General features: G+C 33.4%; 6 protein-coding genes across 18 annotated transcripts; 4 read left to right on the top strand and 2 right to left on the bottom strand.

Annotated features, from left to right (window-relative positions):
* Positions 1 to 306: 306 nt before the first annotated feature.
* LOC128895930 (protein unc-119 homolog B) lies at positions 307 to 4,564 on the bottom strand. Of its 4 annotated transcripts, none has more exons than XR_008461890.1 (7): positions 4,423 to 4,564; positions 3,891 to 4,344; positions 3,618 to 3,805; positions 3,403 to 3,516; positions 2,949 to 3,248; positions 754 to 932; positions 307 to 626 (listed from the first exon to the last, which is right to left on the bottom strand). XR_008461890.1 is itself a non-coding variant. In XM_054158957.1 (6 exons), exons 3-6 carry the CDS (start codon positions 3,760 to 3,762, stop codon positions 910 to 912), a joined length of 582 nt encoding a protein of 193 aa, XP_054014932.1. In that variant the 5' UTR covers positions 3,763 to 3,805; positions 3,891 to 4,344; positions 4,423 to 4,564; the 3' UTR covers positions 307 to 909. The 4 variants fall into 4 exon arrangements, 2 of the variants coding, with proteins under 2 accessions (XP_054014932.1, XP_054014931.1); XR_008461889.1 differs by having other exon boundaries at positions 307 to 609; XM_054158957.1 differs by having other exon boundaries at positions 307 to 932.
* On the top strand, positions 939 to 2,652 carry LOC128895929 (protein ABHD11). Of its 5 annotated transcripts, none has more exons than XR_008461888.1 (6): positions 939 to 1,095; positions 1,168 to 1,319; positions 1,390 to 1,745; positions 1,817 to 2,147; positions 2,216 to 2,287; positions 2,372 to 2,652. XR_008461888.1 is itself a non-coding variant. In XM_054158955.1 (5 exons), exons 1-4 carry the CDS (start codon positions 962 to 964, stop codon positions 2,126 to 2,128), a joined length of 972 nt encoding a protein of 323 aa, XP_054014930.1. In that variant the 5' UTR covers positions 939 to 961; the 3' UTR covers positions 2,129 to 2,130; positions 2,216 to 2,652. The 5 variants fall into 5 exon arrangements, 2 of the variants coding, with proteins under 2 accessions (XP_054014930.1, XP_054014929.1); XR_008461887.1 differs by having other exon boundaries at positions 1,168 to 1,324; positions 1,377 to 1,745; positions 1,817 to 2,130; XR_008461886.1 differs by having other exon boundaries at positions 1,168 to 1,324; positions 1,377 to 1,745.
* Positions 4,565 to 4,800: 236 nt separating the features above from the next.
* On the top strand, positions 4,801 to 7,675 carry LOC128895927 (synaptic vesicle 2-related protein). 3 transcript variants are annotated; one of them, XM_054158947.1, is made up of 8 exons: positions 4,861 to 5,002; positions 5,086 to 5,130; positions 5,571 to 5,755; positions 5,839 to 6,035; positions 6,116 to 6,179; positions 6,262 to 6,387; positions 6,454 to 6,662; positions 6,741 to 7,675. In XM_054158947.1, exons 2-8 carry the CDS (start codon positions 5,121 to 5,123, stop codon positions 7,345 to 7,347), a joined length of 1,398 nt encoding a protein of 465 aa, XP_054014922.1. In that variant the 5' UTR covers positions 4,861 to 5,002; positions 5,086 to 5,120; the 3' UTR covers positions 7,348 to 7,675. The 3 variants fall into 3 exon arrangements, with proteins under 3 accessions (XP_054014921.1, XP_054014922.1, XP_054014923.1); XM_054158948.1 differs by having other exon boundaries at positions 5,086 to 5,276; XM_054158946.1 differs by lacking the exon at positions 5,086 to 5,130 and having other exon boundaries at positions 4,801 to 5,002.
* A 151-nt stretch (positions 7,676 to 7,826) lies between these two features.
* Positions 7,827 to 11,388, bottom strand: LOC128895928 (UBX domain-containing protein 6). 3 transcript variants are annotated; one of them, XM_054158950.1, is made up of 7 exons: positions 11,276 to 11,388; positions 10,450 to 10,503; positions 10,178 to 10,362; positions 9,954 to 10,097; positions 9,452 to 9,857; positions 8,859 to 9,154; positions 7,827 to 8,771 (listed from the first exon to the last, which is right to left on the bottom strand). In XM_054158950.1, the coding sequence occupies exons 3-7, from the start codon at positions 10,252 to 10,254 to the stop codon at positions 8,381 to 8,383; spliced, it is 1,314 nt and encodes a 437-aa protein (XP_054014925.1). In that variant the 5' UTR covers positions 10,255 to 10,362; positions 10,450 to 10,503; positions 11,276 to 11,388; the 3' UTR covers positions 7,827 to 8,380. The 3 variants fall into 3 exon arrangements, with proteins under 3 accessions (XP_054014925.1, XP_054014926.1, XP_054014927.1); XM_054158951.1 differs by having other exon boundaries at positions 11,213 to 11,282; XM_054158952.1 differs by having other exon boundaries at positions 11,204 to 11,276.
* Positions 11,389 to 13,872: 2,484 nt separating this feature from the next.
* LOC128895854 (inositol-3-phosphate synthase 1-B) lies at positions 13,873 to 18,804 on the top strand. 2 transcript variants are annotated; one of them, XM_054158803.1, is made up of 8 exons: positions 13,874 to 14,311; positions 15,936 to 16,106; positions 16,177 to 16,349; positions 16,475 to 16,742; positions 16,837 to 17,091; positions 17,184 to 17,426; positions 17,517 to 17,625; positions 17,752 to 18,804. In XM_054158803.1, exons 3-8 carry the CDS (start codon positions 16,240 to 16,242, stop codon positions 18,129 to 18,131), a joined length of 1,365 nt encoding a protein of 454 aa, XP_054014778.1. In that variant the 5' UTR covers positions 13,874 to 14,311; positions 15,936 to 16,106; positions 16,177 to 16,239; the 3' UTR covers positions 18,132 to 18,804. The 2 variants fall into 2 exon arrangements, with proteins under 2 accessions (XP_054014777.1, XP_054014778.1); XM_054158802.1 differs by lacking the exon at positions 15,936 to 16,106 and having other exon boundaries at positions 13,873 to 14,311.
* A 136-nt stretch (positions 18,805 to 18,940) lies between these two features.
* Positions 18,941 to 25,808, top strand: LOC128895850 (uncharacterized). The gene is made up of 4 exons (XM_054158794.1): positions 18,941 to 19,627; positions 19,716 to 19,864; positions 20,060 to 24,135; positions 24,237 to 25,808. The coding sequence occupies exons 3-4, from the start codon at positions 20,134 to 20,136 to the stop codon at positions 24,540 to 24,542; spliced, it is 4,308 nt and encodes a 1,435-aa protein (XP_054014769.1). The 5' UTR covers positions 18,941 to 19,627; positions 19,716 to 19,864; positions 20,060 to 20,133; the 3' UTR covers positions 24,543 to 25,808.
* Positions 25,809 to 26,068: the final 260 nt, after the last annotated feature.

Genomic DNA, 26,068 nt, shown 5'->3' with positions numbered 1-26,068 from the left:
TTTTTATATACATAAAATGCTGAATTTCAATTAAAACTACAATTCGAGTGAACAGAGTCACGTACACCTACGCACGCTGCATTTGGTACAAGGACGTATTGGAAAGAGGTATTAATAAATCTTTATACGCGTTATTAGTATCGCATGTACTAGTTAGACATTCTATATTCTACATTCTTTATTAATAACAGAAAATAATAAAAATATATTTAGGTAACAGAAAAAACAGAAGAATTCGCTGAAAAGGGTTTCGATTGGTGGGATGTAGCGTTATCAGCATCGATGAACCAATTGCAAACCTCGCGCCATACGTGTGCGTGTAAACTTGCGACACTTTTTTTTAAACATAATTATAGAAGTATAATACAGCTATGGTAAAAACGGCGCGTCGATACAACGCACCAATGCAAAAGCAGTAATAAATTATCACCGTAAACAAATTTCTGATTAGAATATTTCATATTTGTCTTTTCGAAACATATTTGTTTACATGCGTTGTATGTTTGACTCGATAGCTCTGAAGTCGAGAGCAGCTTCGAATTTATTATTCCATATCGTATTCATACACATATGACACGTACAGGGGACAAACAGTGCGAAGGGCTCCACCTGTAAATAGGACTGATCTAAACGAAAACATGATATGAAGAATAGTAACTTTACATAAGTATCAAATATAGGTAACATAGAGGTCATGCATTATCGGACTTTTATTTGAATTAGGTCAAACAAGATTTAGAGTACGATACATACGGGAATTCGCATCTGCATTCCGAATTATACTATTACTTCGCGCTGTTATCGGATACAGATATATCCGTGGTTCATGATTGTATGTTATCGAAAGATAACGTGAAACTGCTATACATCTTCCGAGACGGTCGAAATGTTACAAAGATTTTGGGTATCTTAATAAGAATTTTCGTAGAACGCTGTTGACAAATAAAAAAAGAAAGAAAACATGAATGGTGTGTGCCGTTGTTACTTAATAATAACACGAAATATTTTCGTGCAGCATCAGAAACAAGACTTTGTCGCTATCTCATCTGTCACATCGTATTTATTACCTGGACACATACGTAGCAAATCTACTTCGTGAGTTCGAATATGTATTCCATTTGTATTTCTTATATATTTCAATAATACACATATTAATTTTGATTTTAGTGTGGTACCGGTGAAGCTAGCGTACGCTTCCTACGAATCGATGAAGGGAACAAAAAATTCATCCAAACATCCTATCATTCTAATGCACGGCTTGTTCGGTTCGAAAAACAATTGGAACTCTTTATCAAAAGCGATACACCAGCAAACAGATCGTAAGGTAGATACACGGACTTCGTACTATATGAGGAATACTTGGAATAACTTTATAGGTGATAACTATAGATGCAAGGAACCACGGTGATTCTCCACATTCTACAGAAATGTCGTACGAACATATGGCAAAGGACGTAGTTCAACTTATGAACGACTTGGAATTTGAAAAATCTATATTAGTAGGACACAGCATGGGAGGCTCTACGATGATGTATGTGGCTTTGTATTATCCGGAACTAGTAGAAAAATTAGTAGTGGTAGATATGTCTCCTGTGAGGACTAGTCCTAAACTTATGGAGATCAAAAAAGTATTTCGTGCTATGCAAACTGTACAACTAAATAATATACCAACTTTAACGAAAGCACGTAAAGTGGCAGAGGAACAACTCGCGAATCACGATGTCAAACCTTTGGCTATACGTCAGGTAAGCTATTACTTTCCTATATTTTTATGAACTATCTGACTATATCACATAAAATTACATTTCAATTGCAGTTTTTAACGATGAATTTAGTGGAAGCCAATAACGGAAAATATAAATGGCGGGTTAATTTACCTGTACTCGAACAGAATTTTGATTCAAATATAGCTAAATTTCCACGTTCGGAAACAAAAGTTTATGAAGGACCAACGTTATTTATAGGTGGTGCTAATAGTGATTATATACAAGTAGAAGATCACAATGAAATTAAGAAATATTTTCCCTCTAGTCAATTTGTGTACATAAGTGATGCAGATCATTGGGTTCACGCGGATAAGCCAACCGAATTCCTGAAGATTGCAGTCAATTTCATTAATCAACCATAACTGTAATTATGGTACCAATGTAAGAAAAACACACAATGTATTTTGTAAACATATATATGTATTTATGTGAAATTTATAACATTACAGGATAAAAGAAGTGGAGAATAGCAAATTAAAATATAATTGTACATTGTGAATAAATTGTGAATTCTGCATCAGGTAAGAACTTATAATGCTTAACATTTCTTTAGTTTCTTATTTGTTATGTTTCCATAAAAAGTACATATTCAACGTTATTTTCAGCTAGGAAAACATTTTATCAAAATTGGAAAATAGTTCCACGTAAGGCCATGCTTTAATATAGAACGACTATTTAGAAACAAAAATTTGAATAAGATTTTTAAATTATCGAAATATGTAATATGCTCGATGAACAATAATTTCAACGCAAAATGTGTTCGTTAAAATATGTAAGTTCGATCGAAAGAATTTAAAGAACTACATTTTATATAAATTTTGTATTTATGTAAAAATTTGAGTTGCAATTTTGTGCAAGAGATAAATAAAATTATAATTTAAAATTAGTTAAATGCGTGCTAATATTATCACAATCATTTTTGCAAAGTGCAAATTCATTGCTAAACTTTTGTTCGTATAATTCAACAAACCGCATACTAAAGTACATCGTGTGTATGTCCACCATTGTATGCATAATCTGCTTTATTGTGCATTACCAATTGATTGTCCACAAAATAAAACGAATCCGAGCGTGTTTCGAATGGATTTGCAATCATTTCAGAAACTGCAAGATCATTTTTAATACCCATATAACAAGACATTAATATTTTAAAGTATGCAAGAATTGAGAATCGTCACTTACCCAAATCGCTAGGCAGAGTAGGAAACTCGTAAATGTGTTCACAGGTATTCTTGCTGTTCGGTATACAAAATCCAAATTGAAAGTCAAAGGTTTTTAACAACCTATCCCGAAAGAAGTGACGTTCGATCATTCGAAAGTTATTCACTGGTTTGGAACCCACGAGAAACTCGACCGTAGCACCGACAGTCTTTAGCTTAAGAAATTGAGGAGTAAATTGATAACGTACGAATCTGCCAGTATTTGCGTCCTCACAACCGGATTCTTCGCATTCCGGTTCTACCTCTTGACTGGTATCGCATTCTACAATATATGCAAGAAATTTGGGTTCTATAATACGCGATATAGAGGAAATTTTGAACGATTGATTAGTAGAACTTATAAAAATAAGAAAGATCTACGTATTCTTTTCATGTCCTATTAACCATTTACACAAATTCTGTTTGTTGTTACTAACCAACGGCTAGTGGTTTAGTTATTTCGAACAATATCGCTCCCGTATCTAAATCTCTGATTTGAAATCTTGTAAAATCAATGTCGTAAATGTTTGCCTCTGGAGAACACAAATATTCTGGAAATAAAATGTACAAATTATTATTATTTTAAATGGAAAATATTCGTAAGAACGTTTATTAATTTTTGATATATTCGAGTAGAAAAACAGTGTCTTACTATCGGTAATCGTAGGTAAGCGTAACACTATTTCAGGGGTTATAGGATTTCCTTCGATATTGCCATTATCGGCGCTTTCCTGATTTGTTGATGGCGGAAATGGAGCAATAGCTTCGTTTGATTTGTTTTCGCTATCAACACTCATAATTTCAGCGTGAATAGACCATAAGAAGACAATTAGCGTACCACTGAAATGTAAATAACGCATATGACAATCCTGACGTGTAACACGTGAGATGATGTTCTTTAAATATTAAGTAATTTTCCACGTACTTCGTGAAATATATTTTATCCGATATTTCCAATCGTGGAAATGCCTACCCATCCGATGTCGTTTTCATCGTGAAACTTTTCAACCATTTCTTTGCACTTGGACAATTATTAATGCGACGCTCAAGGAATGTCAATCATAAAAATACGTATCCCGAAACTATACACGGCTATAGAAAAACAGCTACGTTGTGTATGCCACATTAACGAAATAATCACTAGGAACCGTTTTCGAACTCTCTGGTTAAAGACTGTAATATTTAGATTATCCGACCGAAGGAAGTTTTGTTGTTAATCTTATAATAATTTGTCAAATGTTTACATATTTCGACCCATTCTAAGTCGAATATAGAATAAACGTTTGACCAGAAATGGAGTGGCCAATAAGGTTCCCTCTTAGTCACGTAGTTTTGTTTAAATAAAATGCTTTCAGAAAGTAAATGTACTTCTGGGAATGCTGGAAATATTAGGAATGTAATAAAGGATAATTAATAAAAATTTTACAGAAATAGTGGGAATTATTTTCTTTAGTTACCTTTATGGATGCACCTGTATGAACTCAATTCAACTCGATTATGTACAGATATACTTTAGGAGTACTGTATTTACTGATTGCATTTGATGGAGAAATTAATTGCTTTCTAAAATATATTAGATATCTGAAGTTGACGAGAAACTTTCAAGAACCGTGTCGCATTAATAATTCTTCTATTTATTGTCTATACATTTAGTATTTTATCTCATTTAAAATTATTCAGTGTTCGATAGGCTGTCACGGTCTACATACTAATGAATATTTTCATATATAATTAATCGGCTCGTTTCGTTAAAGAATTTTAATCGTGTCACTAGCAGCGAACACGAGTACTTGATAATTTCTTGAATTTTATATAATTTTATAATTGTTTCGTGTATGTATGTACGAACGCGTGTACACAGTAAACAAACCATCATGTCTAATCAATCACAAAAATCTAACGAACCTTACCGCGAATTAGAACTAAGCGGTTCTGAATTGAACGTTAATTCAGGAAGTACCTCAAGATGTAGCAGAAATTTCGGAAACAATGTTGATTGTTCGATGGAACTTTCTTCCGTAGTAGTAATTCCAGATGGTATATTATTTTTGCGAAACGCCTATATCGTTCGATAGAAAAATTGTTCTCTTTATAATATTACTGACACTTTTTATGTACAGGGTAATCTGCTTAAACTTATCTAAAAAAAAAAGGAATGGGTATTTGTAAGTTATGTAAATATTTTATTATGCATGGAAATATATCGTTGGTATCGATGGGATTGCTTCGATTAATAATTGTTACATATACAAATATTTCTCTGCAAGATACTAATGAAAAACACTCTGCAAAATACTTACATCTTATCTGGGTATGAATTAGGAAAACAAATACTAACAATTAGTTTTACAAATGCATGCAAATAAAAAAATAATTTTAATATATTTAATAATGTAACTGTAATAAAAATTGCAATGTAATTATCAAATTGTCTGCAATATGCAATTTAATGTTTAATATTTAATAATTCTTAAGAGATACTGTTCTGATAGAATGTGAAATTGAATGTGCAAACAATTGGACATGTTATAAACTAATTAAAATTAATTTGTCTTAAATAGTAGTATGTTTTATTGAAATGACCTCTATTAATATTCGTTGACAGATACATTTACGGTAATCCAAGCTATAAATGCGCTAGGATTTGGCAAATTTCAAGTTAAGCTATCCCTGTTTACGGGTCTTTGTTGGATGGTAGACAGTATGGAAATAACGATATTAAGTATTTTAAGTCCATCATTGCATTGCGACTGGGGTATAACTAGATATCAACAAGCTTTAGCAACTACGGTAACCTTCTTGTATACAAAATATTATGTTTCAGACATGCCCTGTAATAATTTTAATGTAATATATTATTATGATTGTTTTAGGTTGTTTTTCTAGGTATGATGCTAAGTTCTACATTCTGGAGTAATTTAAGTGACAGATATGGTAGTAAGCAATCCTTAACTTTGTGCGCTGTATTGTTGCTTTATTATGCATTCTTGAGTGCCTTTGCACCAAATTTCTTGTGGATTTTGCTGCTTAGAGGACTAGTTGGCTTTGCTATTGGTTGCGTACCGCAATCGTAAGTATTTGCTAAGTTCTGTAAATGAAAACAAAACAGTTTAAATAGATTCAAGTAACATTACTCCATTTATATTTCAGAGTCACTTTATACGCAGAATTTCTTCCAGCAAAGCAAAGAGCAAAATGCGTCATTCTATTAGACGTAAGCGTAATAACAAATAAATTTCAATAATGACTATATTTCAATATGTCTTATTTCAATAAAATAATTACTTTCTTGACAGTGTTTTTGGGCACTCGGTGCTTGTTTCGAAGTGGCGATAGCATTGGTAGTAATGCCAAACTTTGGATGGAGATGGCTTCTTATCCTATCGACGATACCGCTTCTTGTATTCGCTATAATTACACCAGTGAGTAATATAAGCGACTAATATTACAAAAATTATGTACATACGCATCATTATGTGTTTCGATAGTGGTTACCAGAGTCTACAATATTTGACATGACTAGTGGAAGAATGGATAGAGCCGTCTCCACATTAGAACGAGTAGCAAGAGAGAATAAGAAACCTTTACCGCCAGGAAGATTAGTCATGGATCGTTTTTATCCAGTAAATCATGGTAAATTAAAGGATGTGCTAAGTAAAGAAATGTGTAGGACGTCTACTTTGCTTTGGCTTGTATGGTAAATATTTCAATTCTAATTACGTTCTTAGGCACTATTTGCTACTAATATTTTATACATAAATAACTAAACATTTAGGATGAGCACAGCATTTTGTTACTATGGTGTAGTACTAATGACGACGGAACTGTTTCACACATCGTCGGAACAGTGTAGCTCCTGGAAAAATAAAAAAGAAGATATTTGCCAATTGGATTGTCGTTTGGAACGTAGCGACTACATCGACCTTCTTTGGACGACGTTAGCCGAGTTTCCGGGAATTTTTTCTACTATTTTTGCAATCGAGAAGATCGGCAGGAGGAAAACTATGGCTTTTCAACTTGTAATGTTCGCCATGCTCATTTTCTTCTTAGGCAGAGCTTGTTTATTGAGCAGAGTAGCATTGACGCTCGCGATCTTTCTAGCCAGAGGCCTGATTGCTGGTGTATTCCAAGCAGCTTACGTGTATACTCCAGAAGTGTACCCTACGCATTTGCGTAGTATCGGAGTTAGTACATGCAGTGCTATGGCTAGAATCGGTGCAATGGTCACACCGTATATAGCTCAAGTATTTCTTCAGTGGTCTATAACTGGAGCAATGGCGATATACGCTATAACAGCATTATGTGCTGCTGCGGCTACTCTTGCTTTGCCCGTTGAAACAAAAAGTCAGCCACTGAACGATTCATCTCAAGAAACGAGATGAACCCGTATCAGATTTTCTTTGCTAACATTGCTGAAATTGTTCAACTAGATATAAAAATATATCTTTAGCGCACAATTGTTGAAACAGCAATTTTTGCGCAACGAAACAGAGCACATTTATATTTATTGATATTCATTTATTTCAGTTTTTTTACATCTGTATAGTTACATGTACACATGATTAACGTTATTTTTAATATTCGATCAATCTTACCTCGTAAACTGATCGGAAGTAGAATATAACTATACATATCACATTATAAGTTATTCGACACATGTTTACTATTTTCTTGTAGTGTATTAAATATAGACTTCAATAGTGGATTTTATAAGTACATAAGAAATGTAGAAAGACTGATATAAAATATTAGTATACAACAAAAGTGCCAAAATGCACAAATGTGCAAGATTAGTATATATACGTAATAAATCATGATTGTTCTTATATGTTCTAATGTTATATAAATAATAAGATGTATGGAACAAAAAACAATAATTTATTGTTATAACACAGACAATGGCAAAAGATATTACCTTGAAGGATTCGCTTGATTTTTGTACGATTGTTCTTTGTAGAATTCTATATTTGTACAATAAAAAAATATTGAGAAATATTAATCCATTTGTTTGGTTTTATCTTGTACTTCAAAATCCAGGAGTAAAAAGATCATATTGTGAACTAAAAAAATTGTAACAAATTAATATATTCATTTAAATTTGACTAGGAATAGGTGACATATTATAGATAACTTTATAATTGACACGTAAATAAATAAAAATTAAGACTGTAACTTTTATAAATAGTGGAAGTATCTTTATAGGTATGAATTCTAATATTTTTAGTTGCACTGTAAAACTATAACAATTAATTTTTATATCTGTTCTATAACATCTGCTCTGAACTATAACATTTTTTAATTTCCGCTATGTTAAAAGGACATAGGCCGAGTCACAATAATTTTCTTTTTCTTCTTTTTTTTTCAATAAATGCAATTTCAAATCCAAAATAGTTACAAATCGTATGGAAAATGATTTCAAAGAGGTTTAATATGAGAGAGTAATTCTTCTTTCAAATATCCTGTAGATTCGTTTGCTTTATCCGAATCATTCTCCCAAGAAAATACTAGGAGAACAGCTGGAAATAATTCCAATTCGAGTAGGGTCTTATTTAAACACTCTTTGTCAAATGTTTTTCCAGCTAGCTTCCTTAAACAGAACGGCCTCTCGTTATTCGCTAAATTTTCACGGACGAATTCAACTACAACCACGTATTCGTCGTGAACAAAAAACGTTCCTTGTAAAATAATATCGTCTGGAAATTTAATACGAATCAACGAGAATTTATATTTCCTAAGTCTCTGTTTCTCATCTTTTTCTCTCATTGCTTTTGTCCTCAGCATTTGATTTCTTTCGACGCATTCGGTTCTGTTAATATCGTTAGAAATGAATGTCAATCAAATTAATTTAACGACATTTTATATTTCATTCATAATAAATATATGTAAAAATTACCGAAGTTGCTGTTCTCTCTGTATTTCCTCTGGAGTTATATTGAAGAAGTTCGGTGGCAATTCGCTTCTCTTGCTTGCCGCCATAGGTAACAACACTTGGAGGTTTCTGTCTAATTCAAGCGGAATAGGTTCTACAGATTTTAATGCCTCTTCTAACATGACAACATCTTCGATACTACAATTTTCTGGATTGTAAACTAAGAAATCTTCCTCTACATCGTTATGCAACAACTTTATCTGTCGAAAACCAGCAGCATTTAAAAACTCTAATGCGCCTTCTATCGGTAACACTTTGTCCTTTAAAATAATAATTATATATTAAATCTTAGAATTACTTTTACGCTTATGATAAAAGAAAGATAACAGAAACCTTTGTTCTCTTTGTACAAATTTTAAATAAATGAAATTTATTATAAAAGTTTCTCGATATTATTAAACAAAAAATTAGTTCTTCTACGCTCGTATTTGTGTTTGAAACATATTTGCCTAAGTTTATATGCTAATTTTTATATCGTTACGGCAAGAAAGTCAGATAAATAAGAGATTTCCAATGAGAATACATTTTTTGTAAATCTATTAAAAGCATAGTATTACCTGGAATATTTTGTTATGCACTCTAATTTTTCTATATTTCTCTGCTTCTGGATTATTTATGATGTTCTCTAGGTACTTTCCAATTGTTTCGATACAATTGTCAACTTTTTTCCTGTCTGTATTGCAATTTCGTATAACTAAACACGCTGTTAATCCTGCTTCATCCCCTTTTAATTGTTCATACAAAAACTCTTTTATTTTTTTCTTCCATTCGTCTTTCGATAATATTTCATTGGATAAATATGGACAACGAAAATATACACCATCAACAGCTAAGATGGAATTATCTTTTACAGGGGTTTTTGTTTCTTCTTCCGATACTCTACTAGTATTCTGTGTTTCCTGTTGTGCTTTCTTTTCCTGTTCTAACTCGCGTTTCACTTGTGCCTTTATGGCTGCGTAAGATCTGCAAACAATTTAGTTTTATACAGTTTTTGTTTAAGTACTATTAAAATAGAAAATGCAGGAAAAGAAATGGGTGTCATATTTATATATAACCTACGTGTTAAATTTAGTTACGTTCTTTTTCTCTTCCAATCTCGCCAATGCAGCTAAACCAGCTACTTTAGCTTCTTGCGTAGGTTCTACTCTTCTAACTGGCTCTATTGATGAAGTGGATACAGTAGAGGTAGTTGATTCTGTTAATCTGCATACAACGGTTTAGGTAAATAAGATAAGAATAATGTCAGCGATCGATAAGTTTCGATAGATTATACAAAAATTTACTTGTGTCCTTTTCCAGCATTCATAAACTTTGCATTCAATTTCTTCTTTTGAAAGAATGCTTTAATTTTTTCTGCCATATTTCTCAATTATTACGATAATACAACGGATTGTGAAAAGTAGATAGGTAGTTATTAATGTTTTCTGATTTCTAAAACAATCTTAGCGTTTTTAATTAGATAGGAAACCTATAAAAAATGAAAAAATTAGTACAATGCGTGCAAATGTAGTTACAATGATTAAATTCTTAACTTTTTTTTAAGTTAATTACTCACGTTAAGTAACAAATTATTCACCCGACGAAGAGTCACGATCTTCTGGTATAGGTTCTATAAAAGAAGAAATTATGTTAGATTGATTACAATTATGAACAGAAAGAAAGATGAGTTTCATCTAATTATTTTGCGTAAATTCTGCAGAATTGAAAGCAATTTTGTGACACACTTCAAGCTTCGGATTAATCACTCCCTACTTACGTATATCTACAATTTATTATCTTTTAATAAGCAGATTGCATTGTCATTCTACGACTAATTTTCGATTAATTTTCTGTATTTTTACTATTGCAAATATATACAAGAGAAACCCTTCGTATATTGTTTCGCGACGCGGATATTCGCGTGCATACGTCGGGATAGAAAAATACAAATTCTCTTACTTGGTTCCATAAATTGTTCGGAAATTCTATCGCCGTAAATATGCCAAGCGATGAAAATCAGAGCCAGGATACTAACGAACGTGAATGAGAAAACTTTTAATAACTGCAACTGAAAATCGTCGAACGAAAACAATGCTAAAAGCTCGTGAAAACGATCGGACGACTTTTGTCCGAGCTCATCGTCGACAAAAATATTGGTTAAATTGAACGTTAATCCAAAAGTCGTGGATACTATGTTCGCTAAGCCATATGTAAACGTATTGATTATCTCCGCCAGGTAGTCTATCCAAGCCCACGAATTTTCATGTGCACTACTCATTACATGTGAAAAACTCTTAATTGGATTAAACTTAAGAGACTTAGGTACACACTTTGCTCACCACTTCGTTACGTCATATTCACACGTCACGTTTCGACACCTCAACCATCCGAATCATTCTTACCTACGAGCATGAATTCCAAAACGTGATGAACACAAATCCGTTACGAAACTCCTAGATGCTTCCAGATACGCTGAAAAAATGTCATTCGGTTTACTCTCTTATCGGACAATTTTGTATAATTTATGAACAGTAGTGCCATTCATTCGGCGACAAAGTTCTCGGCGCGTGCAAACTTTCCGAACCTGTAACTTCTATATTTAGTTTTTTTCTTTTTCAAATTTTACGAAAAAACTGTTTCAAATCGCCCTCAGAATTATCACTTTCAAGGACTTCCGACATTTTCGGGACACCCTTGTATTATTAGGTTTAGTTCTTTATTATTATAAACAGGATTTTGAATAAGATTAGATTCGCTATTCGATAACAGCTCGCGATCATAATAATCATAACCATTCTTCTGGTGCTTTCGTTGGGAACAGTTGGGAACAGTTGTTCATTATTGTTCACTAAGAAATCACTATAGAGTATTTGCATTTGTGACGTATTATAATAAAGAAAACATATAAAATATACATAATGTATGTTGAATATATTATACGATTATTATAATGATATTGTTATTTCATTTTGCATAAGTGCATATACCGTTTGATTATGTTTAGCATGTGTTCATTATGTTAGTTTATATCATAAAAAAATCTGGTTTAACCTAGACATTACATGGATACAAAATAACAATATTCCATGAAATAATTTATCAATTTGAAGATTTATGTAATTACGAGTTACTATTATTTATGTTGTACGTTTTTATTTAGTTCTAGTATATTCAGAATATTTAAGAACGCGACGTTTGCATTAATAATTTATTCGTTATCGAAATATATATACATATAAATTAAGTGGTCATAGAAGTTGAACTGAGTATTTTTTGTTCTAAACGTTCGTAATATATTTGAACAAATATAACGCACGATTGATATCATGTTGGTACGTGCGTGTATGACGGTGATCGTTCCCACAAGCTAATTCCACTCCAATTTAGTTTAAGTATTGGACAGAGTTCAACAATCACCCTTCGCGAATAACGAATTAAATTGTCGGTTAAATTCCATTCGATACCGTTCGAAATTTTATAGAAATGATTAAACGTATAAGGTACGACTGTAACGATATCGTTGTTTCACGTTTCCTTTCCTTCTTTACCATGACTTTTTATTTTATTCGATATACAACGTTTACCGAATATAGAGTAATACTTATTCGCGTATCTTTATAATTGAAAAAAAAAGACATCGATTCGCGACGATTTAAACGAAGAAACTTGCCGCTTTAAAGTTCACCTTTACTTTATTTTAGTTTTACTATTATTGACGAACGGCGTCGGTATATGTAGAGCATTATCGGTGTTACGTTTCGAATATCGATCCAGAATACTTCTGGACATACAATATCAGCGTATAGAGAAGACTATAAGAAGTGACGTTATTCCGCGTGTATGATATACCGTTTATTTTGAAACGTATCAGTAACGTTCGGTTTTGTTTCTCTTGGGTTGAAAATGAATCTGATCAAATACAACGATGAGGTGGATAAATCTCGATAAACCGGCCTTTGTAAACAGATTATAGTTCATAAACGTTCGTCGAGGGTCGACTTACGAATGGTCTGGCAACATAATTCTTCCATTACGAAAGTTCCAGAGACACCGACTGCCAATTGATTGAAACAATCTATGCATTCCAGCTACACGTGATGTAATTGAACGGTTCACAGACCTGCTAACAACCGACACTTTGGAATTCTAAAATGTCCTCGCGCTTTTGCCTTCTTTTTTTTTCTACGCAAGTTTAAAGTTCAAACGTTCTATTTAACGAAAACGTTGTCCAACGCTATCTCATTTTTTTTTTCGATTTTTCGATAGCGATACATTTCAAGACAAAGGGTTAAAATATAATTTATATTATACTGTATACTGTACAGGGTGTCCCAAAAGTCGCGTAGGAGCCGGAAATGGGGCGGGGGGGGGGGGGGGGTAGCTGAGACGATTCTGAACAACAATTTCCTTCGCAAAAATGTCGGATGGGGCTTCATTAAGGAGATATTAACAGAAAACCTCGACCAATCAGAGCGCACGTATACCGTTGGAGCGGCCGTGGTAGCGAAGTCTACGAGCTAAGCGGCCGCGTCCAATGTCCTTCGATGCACGTCGAGTCGCTTGTTCGTGTACAAGCGCGGCCGCCAGCGCGTAGCCTTCGCTACCACGGCCGCTATTATACTCGTCTAAAGTAATCGAAATAATGTTTGTAAATATCTTGTGACGTTAAAGCTACCACAAGGTCAGTCGAACAAGCATAGATTCGAAATCAAGATCGGGTAGAAGAAGAAAAGAAACCAAGTTACTCGAAAACGCATTGAGAATTCGCGAACGAAGCATCGAAATATATGCGCACGTATTAAAGAGGCAAGGTAGACGCGAGATTTATTTGAGGAAGACAGTGCGAGGGAAAGAAGCAAGAAAGAAAACGATAAAGAAGTTGCAAACGCAGCACATGTTTGCATTTTATTAGGCGGCTTGGTAAAAAACCGAGTAGTAACCAAATATAATAGGTTCCAGTTAAACGTGGCAGGAAGGGGGCTGCGCGCCGTTTCTTTTAAAGCGCATGCTTGCGCGTCTTCCCGACAGTTACGTTTCGGCCTGCGAACAAAGCGTTTGGTTGCTCGCCTTCGAGCGTTATTTTCATTCATTTTAGCTACACATTTTTTCTTCTCTACGAATATACATATATAACGGATAAAAACGGCGCTTTGAGAGAACTCATCACTCGACATACGATCTACACAGCAGATTAGGCACACAGCCTTCTATTCTATCGGCTACCGTCGATTTGTAATCCAATATACCTGACAAACTATATAACCCTTTACAATTAAGCGTTTCTCGCTGATACAACGTGTAAAAGTTTGATATCGAGCAGAATGACTATGAAGATTCGCGTTGAATCGCCGAAAGTGAAATACACCCAAGATTATATCGAAGCACGATACGAGTATCAAACGACAAACGTTAAAGAGGACGACGATAGAAACTATACGGTAAGCATGGCAAAAAATTCGCTTTCCACCTCTGTCCATATTATTCTTAAATAATATTACGTTTCCTTTATTATTTTTCAAATGGAACAGACACGTACTCCTGTCCTTTTATATTTACCGCTGTACCTGTACCGAGTAAACCAGTATATGGCGGGTGTTCGATAAATATACAGGGTGTCCCAAAAATATTGTAACACCTTGAAAGGGGTGGTTCGGGAGGTGATTTGAAACAACTTTTTCCTTAGCGAAAATGTTGTCCGTGGCTTCGTTAAGGAGATATTAACGGAAAACCTCGACCAATCAGAACGCGCGTATACCGTTGGAGCGGCCATGGTAGCGAAGGCTGCGAGCACTTCATCGGCATACTCGCGCTCTGATTGGTTAGTGTTTTACGTTAATATCTCCTCAACGAAGCTTCGGACAACATTTTCGCTAAGGAAAAAGTTGTTTCAAATCACCTCCCGAACCACCCCTTTCAAGGTGTTACAACATTTTTGGGACACCCTGTATATTACGATTTAAATGCTTCGACTTGAAATTGCACAGTTCATCATTAAATCAGTGGTGATAATGGTCGTTAAATATTTACCTGGACTACATGGAAATGACGTACAATTGATTGAAATACAGGGTGTCCCAAAAATGTTGTAACACCTTGAAAGGGATGGTTTGGGAGATGATTTGAAACAACTTTTTCCTTAGCGAAAATGTTGTCCAAGGCTTTGTTGAGGAGATATTAACGGAAAACCTCGACCAATCAGAACGCGCGTATACCGTTGGAGCGGCCATGGTAGCGAAGGCTACGCGCTAGCCGGACAACATTTTCGCTAAAGAAAAAGTTGTTTCAAATCACCCCCTGAACCACCCCTTTCAAGGAGCTCCATTTTTGGGACACTCTGTACATCTCTTTTTTTTCGTAATTCTCCTATTAGAGATGCCAATAATTTTGATGGTGTCCATTGGCTCCCCATAGCTAGGGTAACTCGGGATCGCTAAACCCGTACCGTAGCTACATTTGCAATTAAACATGGCTACAGCCCCTGAGTTGAATTTAATTCCTCCGTTTATCGACGAAACGTACTTTCACGTGTGATCATTTTTCATTAGAGAAATTCATTTCTACGAGAACTTTACGAATCAAATATTAATCTATGCACATACCTGTACCACTCGATACTACCTGCTAATACGACGCGAGGTCGCTGAAGAGATTTATTGAAACCATTTTCATAATCTAAGTAATACTATAACAGTACTACATAACGAATATAACTTGAAAAATACCTGCTTCTAGCGGAATTTATGAATTTTCTTACTATTTGAGAAATTTCGCTGTTGCTTTTAAGCATATATGTATACACATAGCATAATATATCACCTGCACAAATGATCGAATTATTATGAAGAATCATGATCGATATTCGATTTGCAAAATAATCGTGATACGACCGTTTATAATTAACCTATCCGTAGATTTGTCTATTTGTAGATTCGAAAAATATGCCAATGCTTAATTCGACGCTATGCTTAAGATTAGAAGAAACGGAGTTTCTTTTTTTTCTTTTTAGGAAAAATTGTATAAGCGTTCAATTTACAGATTTTGTATTTAAAAATTCTTTTCTAGGGAAAGGAACAAATATAATAATAAAAAAAAAAATGAACAGCTGATCGAACGCTATGATTTTAATTTCGGAAATGAATTTTTCAATTTTTGAAAAAAACAGGTCCTTGTATTGTACATCACTGTTTACTAGCAGAAAAATACCTTGGATACAAATATTAACAATTACTACGTGTAATATTATTTCCTTTATGCATTTAAGAGTAACATGTTACAGAATGTAAATGCATGTTTATTTGAATAGGTGTCACCTGTATCAACAAATTTATTAATTAGAACACAGTTGAAGGTTCCAAAGCTTGGATTGATGTTGGTAGGATGGGGTGGAAATAATGGTACCACTATCACCGCAGCGCTGTTAGCAAATAAACTTAAGTTGACATGGGAAACTAAGAATGGTCTTCAAAAAGCAAATTGGTACTTAAAATTTGTTAAGGAAACCTTTGTTATCATTCATTGAACTATCAAATTAACTATCAAATAACTTTTATATGTATTTATACTCATAGTTTTATATACAAGTCTTTCGTTTACAATTTTAGGTACGGTTCTTTAATTCAAGCTTCTACCGTTAAGCTGGGTAGAGGAAGTAAAGAGGATGTATACGTTCCTATGTCTTGGATGCTACCAATGGTAAATCCAGATGATATCATAATCGACGGTTGGGATATTTCCGATATGAATTTATCGGATGCCATGCATCGCGCGAAGGTTTTGGACATTAATTTACAGAAGCAATTGAAACCGCATATGGAACATATGAAACCAAGAAAAAGTATATACTATCCTGACTTTATTGCTGCAAATCAGGTGAACATTGCTATCTTATCTACTATTCGTTAACATGTTCGTTAGCGCGAATAAAATTCGTAAAGAATAAATCATTTTATTTGTATGTTTTCAGGAAGAAAGAGCAAATAATATTATTTCTGGTACAAAACTTCAGCATTTAAATTCAATTAGAAAAGATATTGCAGAATTTAAAAATACAAATAACTTGGATCAAGTGATAATATTATGGACTGCTAATACCGAACGATTTTCCGAGATAATTCCAGGTGTAAACGACACAGCTGAAAATTTATTGAGAGCTATAGAAGAAGACCATTCGGAAGTTAGTCCAAGTACAGTGTTTGCTGTTGCAGCAGCTTTGGAAGGTGTAAGTAATAAAATTTACCATAAATTATTGTAATCAATTCTTTGTAACACAATATGTCACGTATTAATATATTTATACGATCGTACTTTTAGTGTACATATATAAATGGCTCTCCTCAAAATACCTTTGTACCAGGAGCAATAGAATTAGCAGAAAAATATAATACATTTATTGCTGGCGATGACTTTAAATCTGGACAAACGAAATTAAAATCTGTGTTAGTAGACTTTCTAGTCTCGGCTGGTATTAAGCCAGTATCAATTGTTAGTTACAATCACCTTGGGAACAATGACGGATATAATTTATCTGCTCCTCAACAATTCCGTTCGAAAGAGGTAACTTGGTCGTCTAAGAAAACTCTTTGATACCGAGCGAATAATTTACGTACTAATTTGACTAATCGCTCGACGTTACATTTTACTTAGATTTCAAAAAGCAACGTGGTAGACGACATGGTACAATCGAATAAAATTCTTTATCAGCCTGGAGAAAAGCCAGATCACTGTGTTGTTATTAAATATGTTCCATATGTTGGTACGTATACAAAATATATAAAAAAAATGTGCAACAGTTAAAGAGACAGCGCTGCATGTTTTTAATGTAACATACTCATAATCTGTTACTTATGCATACTGAAACTGATATTTGATTTTCTATTAGGTGATAGTAAACGGGCAATGGATGAATATACATCAGAAATATTACTTGGGGGTCACAATACTATCGTGGTACACAATACATGCGAGGATTCTTTGTTGGCTAGCCCGATCATTTTAGATCTGGTTTTGTTAGCAGAAATTTGTTCGCGTATTACATTCAAATTAGCGGACACGGAAGACGAGTTTACTAGATTTCATAATGTGCTTTCTATATTATCGTATCTTTGCAAAGCACCGTTAGTACCGCAAGGAACACCAGTGGTAAATGCATTATTCAGGCAACGGACCGCAATTGAAAATATTTTAAGAGCATGTCTCGCGTTGCCTCCCGAAAACAATATGTTACTCGAGCATAAAGTTATGTTTGGGAAGCAGATATAAGTTCGAGAAAACAGATTCTATTTTTAAGAATAACATTATCGCTGGTTTCGAAAAGAAAATAAACGAGCAGTATTGTCTGAGAATAATATGAAAAACAGCAACAAACATTAACGTTTTACTCCATTATTTTTTTAATATAATTTTTATATGAGAGCATCAATTTACTGTGCACGTTCAATTTCATAGAATATTGCGATATGCAACTATGACATATATCTCCATAAGAGAAAATCTAAAAGTATATTTTTACAGTGAATACTTTTATTTTTGGATATTTTTAATAATAAAAAGTTGCTATTTTTCGATAAGCCCAGAATGTAATTATACACGTAAAATTCGACAGTTTCATCTAAGAATATTTTGTAACTTGCTGTACAGTTCCTTATATTTTTGTTCAATAAAAATCTCTATATTGAAAAATTTGTTATTTCTTTAAGTAACGATATATACAAAACTAATGAATTTTCTATAAACATTCCTATGAAAAACTGTAATATAAATATAGGCATATATATTAGTTACATTATTAATAAAAGGAAAACGATTTTGTTAAAGGATAATAACCCAGAATAGCAAAAAGAGAATATTTCAACACTGGAAAAAAATTCAATTGAAATATTCGCGGTTATCAAATAAAATTATGCGCATGCGTCGGACACACAGAAGACGAACCTATAGAAAAAAAAATGAAATCATATTAACATAATTACAAAATACGTTCGATTCCCTTATTATATATACGCGTTTATATTTAATCATCGAATATTCGATAATTTGTAATAAATTACGTTCTATCTCGCGTACGACATTTTCGATTCCAGAAATACAATCGCGGCCATTACGAATATACGCAACGTCATAACTTCGGTAGAGGAATTTTCGAAGACAACAGTGTAACGTGGCATGAATTCTCGTTTCGGTGCGTAGCACTCGCTTCGGTTCGACTAACGACCGATTCACGAAAGTTACGTGCGTCTCTCGGATTGTAATCTATGACATGGATTGCTGTTACGGAGTGTCGTGTACGAAAATATTCTATGGCTATTGAATACTAGTCATGAATTTTGGAAGTGTAGAATGCCCGTTGCGTAGGTCGAAAATAACATACGCCAAAGGCGGTATTGAATCGCGCCATCTAGATATCGTTAGGAAGAAATTATATTAGTGAGAGTTTGGAAAAACTTTTGAATATTGTTATTACTTTTCCCGATAATGAGTATGATAAGGTAAAAAATTGATGAATTTAAAGAATTGGTAGCACGCACGCCAATCGCATTCCCGTCAAATTCAAATGCAACGGTACGATACACCTTACGATTAAATCCACTTAACCTCAATTTTTCGTATGAAAAATGAATACCTGCGATTACGAGAATATAATTTCGTATCTGTCTTATGAAGAAAATAAAAAAATTCGATCGTTTCTGAGGGAAGAACTGAAAGGCATTTTTCATTTTACGAACAAATACGTGAACTTCGAAAGCCTGAAAATATCAGTAATATTGAAGTAACGACTGCAGTCTGTTACAGTAACGATAATATATAGTAAATAAAGTTACACGAATTGAGTTTTATCAATTATAGATTAATTATCGAACTTGTAATAATGGCATCTCATGCATATAATAGTTGTGCGTAAAATTAACCTAAAAGAGGAATAACAAGTACTGTAAATACAAGATGCACAAGCAGCGTTACAAAATGGATTGATTTACTTTTTAATGAATGCAGAGGTAAATAAAATTGTATTATTGTTATTATTATCTCTCGTAATCTTTTAAAAATGAAATTATAAATTACTTTTTTTATAAGAATATTTGTTTACTTCGTTTTGTTGCATGTCTTGCATCCAACATCTGTAATTCAATGTATACAAAAGTAGCATAACTATAAAATTAATATTTAACATTAATTCTTTTCTCGTTTAGATCGTAAGAGTTAGAATTATTTGCAAGTACGTATGCAGAATACGATGCAAAAAATTTAAGTTATCGGATCAAAGATGCAGCACACTGAAGTTAATAACAGGGATCATAACTATAGCGAAGTGAAAGTAGATAATCTTCAACATAGCGATAGCAATATTCAAAATGTGTTTGATAACGATATTAAAACATGTAAATCAAACAAATCGGCGTTAATATCGAACAAAGAATCGTTCGGTCAGATTAAAGATATAAACGAATTGAAGAAGATAACGCCTCGCGTAAAATTATTGGCTCACGATGCTAATAGCTTGAACGAGTTAACCAAAATTTCTTTGCACAACAAAATATCTGCACAAAGAAGATTATCGCTACTGGAGCAAACTAAACAGGAGCTGAGGAAATACTGTAGGACTTGTGCAGGTTTAAAGCTGCCGTTGGTCGACATTTTTAGCGAGAAAGGTGTTCAAATGAGATTGAGTCAACAAATTAAGCACTTGGAAGAAATAAATCCATATGATAGTTTATCGACTCAGATGTGCATGGACTGTATCTGCGATTTAAAAATGAGTTACAAGTTTTTTATGCAAATTAAGAAAGCAGAGGTTAAATTGAAATCTATTCATATTACTCTGACAGACACGGCGGCGAGAAATCTAGAGGTAAACAAGATACAATCAAACGAAAATGCGGAAAATACAGAGATGCTAATAGACAATTTTGAAGAGTATAGTACAATTAATCCATCTACTAGCAAAGAATGCAATGAACAAATACAAAGAGAAAACGTCGCTTCGACCGTTTCACCGAAAGAAGATGAAAAACCTTCGAAAGAAGTTGAAACGATAAATATCGCCGATGAATCGGAAAATAAAATTGAAGTTGAGATTTTCGAAGATGTGATGGTTGAACATAACAGCGATGATAACGAATCCATAGAAGAGTTTGATCCAGACGATCCACCTTTCCAACCAGATACTTCTGATACCGCGGAATCCGACGATGAAATAGATGTACAAACACCGGTCGCGAGGAAGCGAAATACAACACAGCAGAAAGAAAATATTCTGAATCAGTGTTTACAACCAGTTTTCCTTTGTGATAACAATTCAGTCCTGGATAACGAAAATACAGATTTTAATCAAACGACATACAAATACGATACATCGCTGAATGCATACATTAAAGTAGAAGACACAGACGGTAGTAATTCTAATTATACTACCGAACCGTACAGCATATCTAAATCTGAAACTATATATAACAGCGAAAGTACAAAAGAATCTTCAAAACAGCCAAACATATTAAAACGCAGACTTTTGTTGCAGACAAAGAAAGAATCTACCGAGGAAACGGATGAAACTACTTGTCAGTCTAATGCCTCTGATAAAAATGGAAGTCATAAAGATGTTAAAGTACAAAAGTTAGATTTACATAATCCCTTGAATGTTAATAGCAATCAAGAAGACGGAATCATGTACGTTACCGTTAAAGGTTCTAAACCGAACGAAATATTATTAGTTAAAGTTAAGAAAATGGATAAGCCGTTAGAAAAAAAGGATGAGAAGTCGTTGAATAAAAAAAACTTTGATATTAAGCCCATGGAAAAGATCTTGAAGCGTTACGAAACGTTAGTCACGAAAGAAAAAGATTTATTTCCCGAACGAACGAAAAAGTCTGAAATAAGAGAACAGATTATCGAAGAGCAAATAGAAGAGTACAAGAAAAAGCGGGAAAAGGTGTTGGGCGGGCATGCTAATATTTCACTTCCTGTAAAACTCGAAGAAACTCAAACTCGTTACATTAAGCGTAACGAGAGTCAGGAGACTCAAAGATATTCTATACATATGGAAAACGATTCAGTTGTAAATACGCAACTCGATAAAGACAGCAACGATAGCAATGTAACTATTATCAAGATCGAAGACGACGATTCGAAAGTTCTAGAGACAGTAAAAGAAGAAGATAAGACCACTAATGAAAAAGCATGTGTAAATACCGAGGAATATTTGTCACGTCTAGCAAAACTTAAGTTAAAATGGGAAGAAGCAAAGAGAAAAAAAGAATCTCTTCAGAAGGAACTCGACGAATCGTATACGGAAGGAAATATTGAAAAACTAACGAGAATTTTGGGAGAAAAAGAAAAAAACTTACAGGATTTTCAAGATTATTTAAAACAACGTAAAATTGTGATCACGAGACTAAAGGACGAGGATATCATATCACTCTACGAAGATAGGAATAACGCAGTGTTTAAAAATAATTTACCCGATTTAATAGACGAAAGTCAACCGGTGGATTATATTCCGGAAGAACATTATTTGGAATGCGATTATTGTCCGGAAACATTTGCTTCCAAAGAGGTGCTCGAGGAACATCTGAAGATACACGATTATAAAATTATGCATTTCTGCGAAGACTGTATGGAAGAATTTCCAACGAACAAGGCGAAAAGGAATCACAATGTGGTTTGCATAAAAAAGTTATTATGTAAATACTGCGACATGATACTAGATTCGAAAGGAAAGAAACGTCAGCACGAACAGAAACATTGCGACAGTATGTACGGTCAATTGTGCGATGTGTGCGGTGAAAAATTCAAGCATCAAGGAACATTAGATCAACACATAAAAACGCAGCACATGAGTTGGGAGAAAATATTTCAGTGTCCGAAATGTCCGAAGAAATTTGCTTTCAAACAAAAGCTTAGCTTTCATTTGAAATCTGTACACACAACGTTGAGAGCCTATTTGTGCGAAGATTGCGGAGCGGATTTCAAGAATCCTGCGAGTCTTAGACATCATAGAATACGTAAACATCAACCGGTAGGGAATAAAAGGGAGTGTCCAGTTTGCCATAAGTTAGTACCATTTTATAGCCTTTCGAAGCACATGCATACTCATAAAGCGTATACTATCCAGTGTCCGCACTGCGACAAAATGTTTAAAAATAGTTCAACTTTAAAGCAACATGTCAGAATTCACGAAGATCAACGTCAATATCGATGCGATACCTGTGGCGTTGGTTTCAATAGGCGGGATGGTTTGAGATTACATATGAGAGTGCACGAGAAAACTGACAGTAGAGGATTAAAGGAATGTTCGTGTCAGGTTTGCGGTGAAAAATTTCCAAATCATTCGACGCTTGTTATACACAGAAATCGTGTTCACAAAGACGGTAGACAATACACGTGTCATATATGCAACAGATCTATGATTTCGACTAGGTCGTTAGAGTGGCACATGTCTCACATACACAACGAATCGCTTCCTGGAGTTGTTAAGGAAGATGTGGATGGAACGCCGGAAAAGAAGAGAGTATCCTGCTATCATTGCAATAAGACTTTCAAAACGGAAATGATTCTGAGGACTCATATTAAAAACACTCATATGGAGAAGGATCCTATGAAGTGTTTAGATTGCGAATTAACGTTTACTTCTGAAGTGAGATTAAGACATCATATGATGATAACGCATAATAGATTAGAGGGAACTTTACCGTGTCCGCATTGTCCAAAGAGATTTGTAAATCAGCTTAGGTTAAAAACACACATGATATCTCACTCGGAAGAAAGGCCGTATACGTGCGAGATTTGTGGATTTAATTTAAAGACAAAGATTCAGTTGATCAAACATCACCAAAATAGACATAGCGACGAAAGACCTCTGCAATGTAGATATTGTCCATGGAGGTGTAAACAAGTTAGCGCTCTTGTATGCCACGAAAGAACGCATACAAACGAGCGACCGTACTCTTGTAGCGTGTGTAGACAACGTTTTAAATACTTAGGCGATAAAAATAAGCACGAAAGACGACATGAAAGTTTAGGAGGCTCTGGCTTTAAAAGAATAGTGCCCGGTCGGAATATTAAACCAAAAGTGAAAGAAGATTCTTCCAGTTCCGATCAAGAGCAGGAAATGTTGGCTAAAGCAGAACCTCAGGGCTTAGAAGGCGAGTACGAAGAACAGACGGATCAACAGTACGAGGAAGAGCAGATAGTTAAGTTCGAAGAAGAACAGCAGATAGTAAAGTTCGAAGAACAAGAAATAGCGGAAGAATACGAACAGGTCTATGAACAGGTAATTATAATTTTGTGTTCTATGATAAATATATACCTTATAAATATATATCTTAATTTTGAGATGTTGCTAATATGTTGCTATATTTCTGATTCTGTTAGGAATATGAAGAGACCTCCAGAGAGGCTTCGGATGCTGCAGAAGTCATAATGAATATGGAGGATACTACCGTTTACACGGAAGAAGTGACTGCGGACAATATAGAGTCTGCAGAAATAATAGCGGATGAAATGATGACAAACGAAATACTACAATCAGGACTACAACCAGGTGCTGTGGTTCATTTGCAACAAGAAGATGATTCAGGAAAAATACAAGTGATCCCCGTCATGTTGTCCTTGCCTGATTTATCTGACGCGAATACAGAGGTCAACTTAGCTACAGCATCTATAATGTATAATAATTGAATTTAATATCGCATTCTGTGTGTGCGGTATCCTTTGTAAAAAAAAAAGAAGTGACTTTTAAAGTTTTATTGTGGTAAATTAAATCTTAAAGAAAAACTTTTCTTTTTAATTGGGGAAAATAAGTAGGGACTAAATCACACATTCCTGTAACTAAAATTATGGATATTCTAAAATGTAAATTTCGTCGAGGCATGTGTAGGTTGCAATTACTAAGAATATTAAATATACATATACCCAAAGGTCGTGATAGTTTTTTGCTATTAAACAGAAAATTTTGTAAGATTATTTCGCTATACGAAAATACTTATTAAGATTGTAAAAATGACGACATAACAAATTTATCTTCGTAATGCTTTTCAATACAAAATTTTCGTTTAGTTATAAATGATAAAGATAAATAACTGTATTATGATATAAAGTATTTTGTACAAAACTATAAAGAATGAACATATATTTTACTTGATAATAACTATATAAATTTCATGGTATCAATAAAATTGACATGATTCATAACCATGAGACTATTCATGAAATATGTCGTTCACGATTCATATTCGATTGATTTATTACTTTTACTAATTACGTTCTTTTGCAAGTATTTTTCACTTTTTATTTGATTAAAGCGTGAACAAATAACTAAGTTTTTATCTATTGTAGAAATAATGCATTTTATAGTTATAAATTATACTAAATTAAGAGAAAAATATTTAATACGATTTTGGTATTCTCCGCGTTTCTTTCTTTTGTAATATATGTTCATATAACGTAACCATAAAAAGATATACGAGTATGAAATTCTATAAGTTTCTAATAAGAAATACATTACAGAATTTTATACGTTAAAAACTGGATGCTCAAATGCTATAGTTCAAGCATTATTTACGTATAATTTTTATTAGTAGTATTGTTTTACGATGATATTTCTTTAGATAACTAAAGTAGAAGTGAAGTAGAGATATTCGTGTTAATTATAATTTCAAAAAATATATAAGTACTATCCTTATTATAAAATCATATTGTATTATATGCTTCAGTAATTTTTATATATACTTCATTCAAGAATTTATTAAATAAAATTATTCATAGAATATTCTGTAATTAATTAAATTTTAAACAGGAACATTTCTTATTTATCATGCACTGCGATAAGTTACACACTCTCACATTTTAGTTTTCTTTTTATTACAAAACAATCTAGTATTTTAACTTTTATTTATTTTCTCATATCATTGAATTTTTGTCTGTCAATCACATCTGTATTTTGTGGCAATAAAAGAACTTGGATGTCAGTTAACTTTTCTATTTGGTACTTCATAAAATATTTTTAAGATTTCTACTGTACATATAAATACTCGTTAAATATACATTAAAATTATGCATGATCTATAGATCCCAGGAAAGTACATTTTTTAATGTATATGCAGTAATAAAATCATATATTCACATTATGTATATTCGTATAAAATGTATATGGAAAATACAATTAGGTTTTGTATTTGTATAAATAAAAATAACGTATACATTGT

Source organism: Hylaeus anthracinus, unplaced genomic scaffold, assembly GCF_026225885.1.
Source record: "Hylaeus anthracinus isolate JK02 unplaced genomic scaffold, UHH_iyHylAnth1.0_haploid 5, whole genome shotgun sequence".
In the NCBI taxonomy this organism is placed as follows: domain Eukaryota; kingdom Metazoa; phylum Arthropoda; class Insecta; order Hymenoptera; family Colletidae; genus Hylaeus; species Hylaeus anthracinus.
The sequence above is the reverse complement of the archived record's forward strand: the minus strand, read 5'-3'. Positions and strand labels throughout refer to the sequence as shown.

What these genes read in the sequence shown, in the direction of transcription:
- LOC128895930 (XM_054158956.1), bottom strand. Translation starts at nt 3,762, where the DNA reads ATGAGTGTTGATAGCGAAAACAAATCAAACGAAGCTATTGCTCCATTT. An exon ending in AACTAAACCACTAGCCGTTG is followed by an intron (nt 3,249 to 3,402) that starts GTTAGTAACAAC and finishes CATATATTGTAG; the next exon opens with AATGCGATACCAGTCAAGAG. An exon ending in TACTCTGCCTAGCGATTTGG is followed by an intron (nt 2,871 to 2,948) that starts GTAAGTGACGAT and finishes ATGATCTTGCAG; the next exon opens with TTTCTGAAATGATTGCAAAT.
- LOC128895928 (XM_054158950.1), bottom strand. Translation starts at nt 10,254, where the DNA reads ATGGCAGAAAAAATTAAAGCATTCTTTCAAAAGAAGAAATTGAATGCA. An exon ending in AACGTAACTAAATTTAACAC is followed by an intron (nt 9,858 to 9,953) that starts GTAGGTTATATA and finishes AATTGTTTGCAG; the next exon opens with ATCTTACGCAGCCATAAAGG. An exon ending in CAGAGAGAACAGCAACTTCG is followed by an intron (nt 8,772 to 8,858) that starts GTAATTTTTACA and finishes CGATATTAACAG; the next exon opens with AACCGAATGCGTCGAAAGAA.
- LOC128895850 (XM_054158794.1), top strand. Translation starts at nt 20,134, where the DNA reads ATGCAGCACACTGAAGTTAATAACAGGGATCATAACTATAGCGAAGTG. An exon ending in ACGAACAGGTCTATGAACAG is followed by an intron (nt 24,136 to 24,236) that starts GTAATTATAATT and finishes TGATTCTGTTAG; the next exon opens with GAATATGAAGAGACCTCCAG.
- LOC128895929 (XM_054158955.1), top strand. Translation starts at nt 962, where the DNA reads ATGAATGGTGTGTGCCGTTGTTACTTAATAATAACACGAAATATTTTC. An exon ending in ATACGTAGCAAATCTACTTC is followed by an intron (nt 1,096 to 1,167) that starts GTGAGTTCGAAT and finishes TTTTGATTTTAG; the next exon opens with TGTGGTACCGGTGAAGCTAG. An exon ending in AACCTTTGGCTATACGTCAG is followed by an intron (nt 1,746 to 1,816) that starts GTAAGCTATTAC and finishes TTTCAATTGCAG; the next exon opens with TTTTTAACGATGAATTTAGT.
- LOC128895927 (XM_054158946.1), top strand. Translation starts at nt 4,801, where the DNA reads ATGTATGTACGAACGCGTGTACACAGTAAACAAACCATCATGTCTAAT. An exon ending in CGTAGTAGTAATTCCAGATG is followed by an intron (nt 5,003 to 5,570) that starts GTATATTATTTT and finishes ATTCGTTGACAG; the next exon opens with ATACATTTACGGTAATCCAA. An exon ending in ATTGGTTGCGTACCGCAATC is followed by an intron (nt 6,036 to 6,115) that starts GTAAGTATTTGC and finishes TTTATATTTCAG; the next exon opens with AGTCACTTTATACGCAGAAT.
- LOC128895854 (XM_054158802.1), top strand. Translation starts at nt 14,195, where the DNA reads ATGACTATGAAGATTCGCGTTGAATCGCCGAAAGTGAAATACACCCAA. An exon ending in ACGACGATAGAAACTATACG is followed by an intron (nt 14,312 to 16,176) that starts GTAAGCATGGCA and finishes TTATTTGAATAG; the next exon opens with GTGTCACCTGTATCAACAAA. An exon ending in TTGCAGCAGCTTTGGAAGGT is followed by an intron (nt 17,092 to 17,183) that starts GTAAGTAATAAA and finishes TCGTACTTTTAG; the next exon opens with TGTACATATATAAATGGCTC.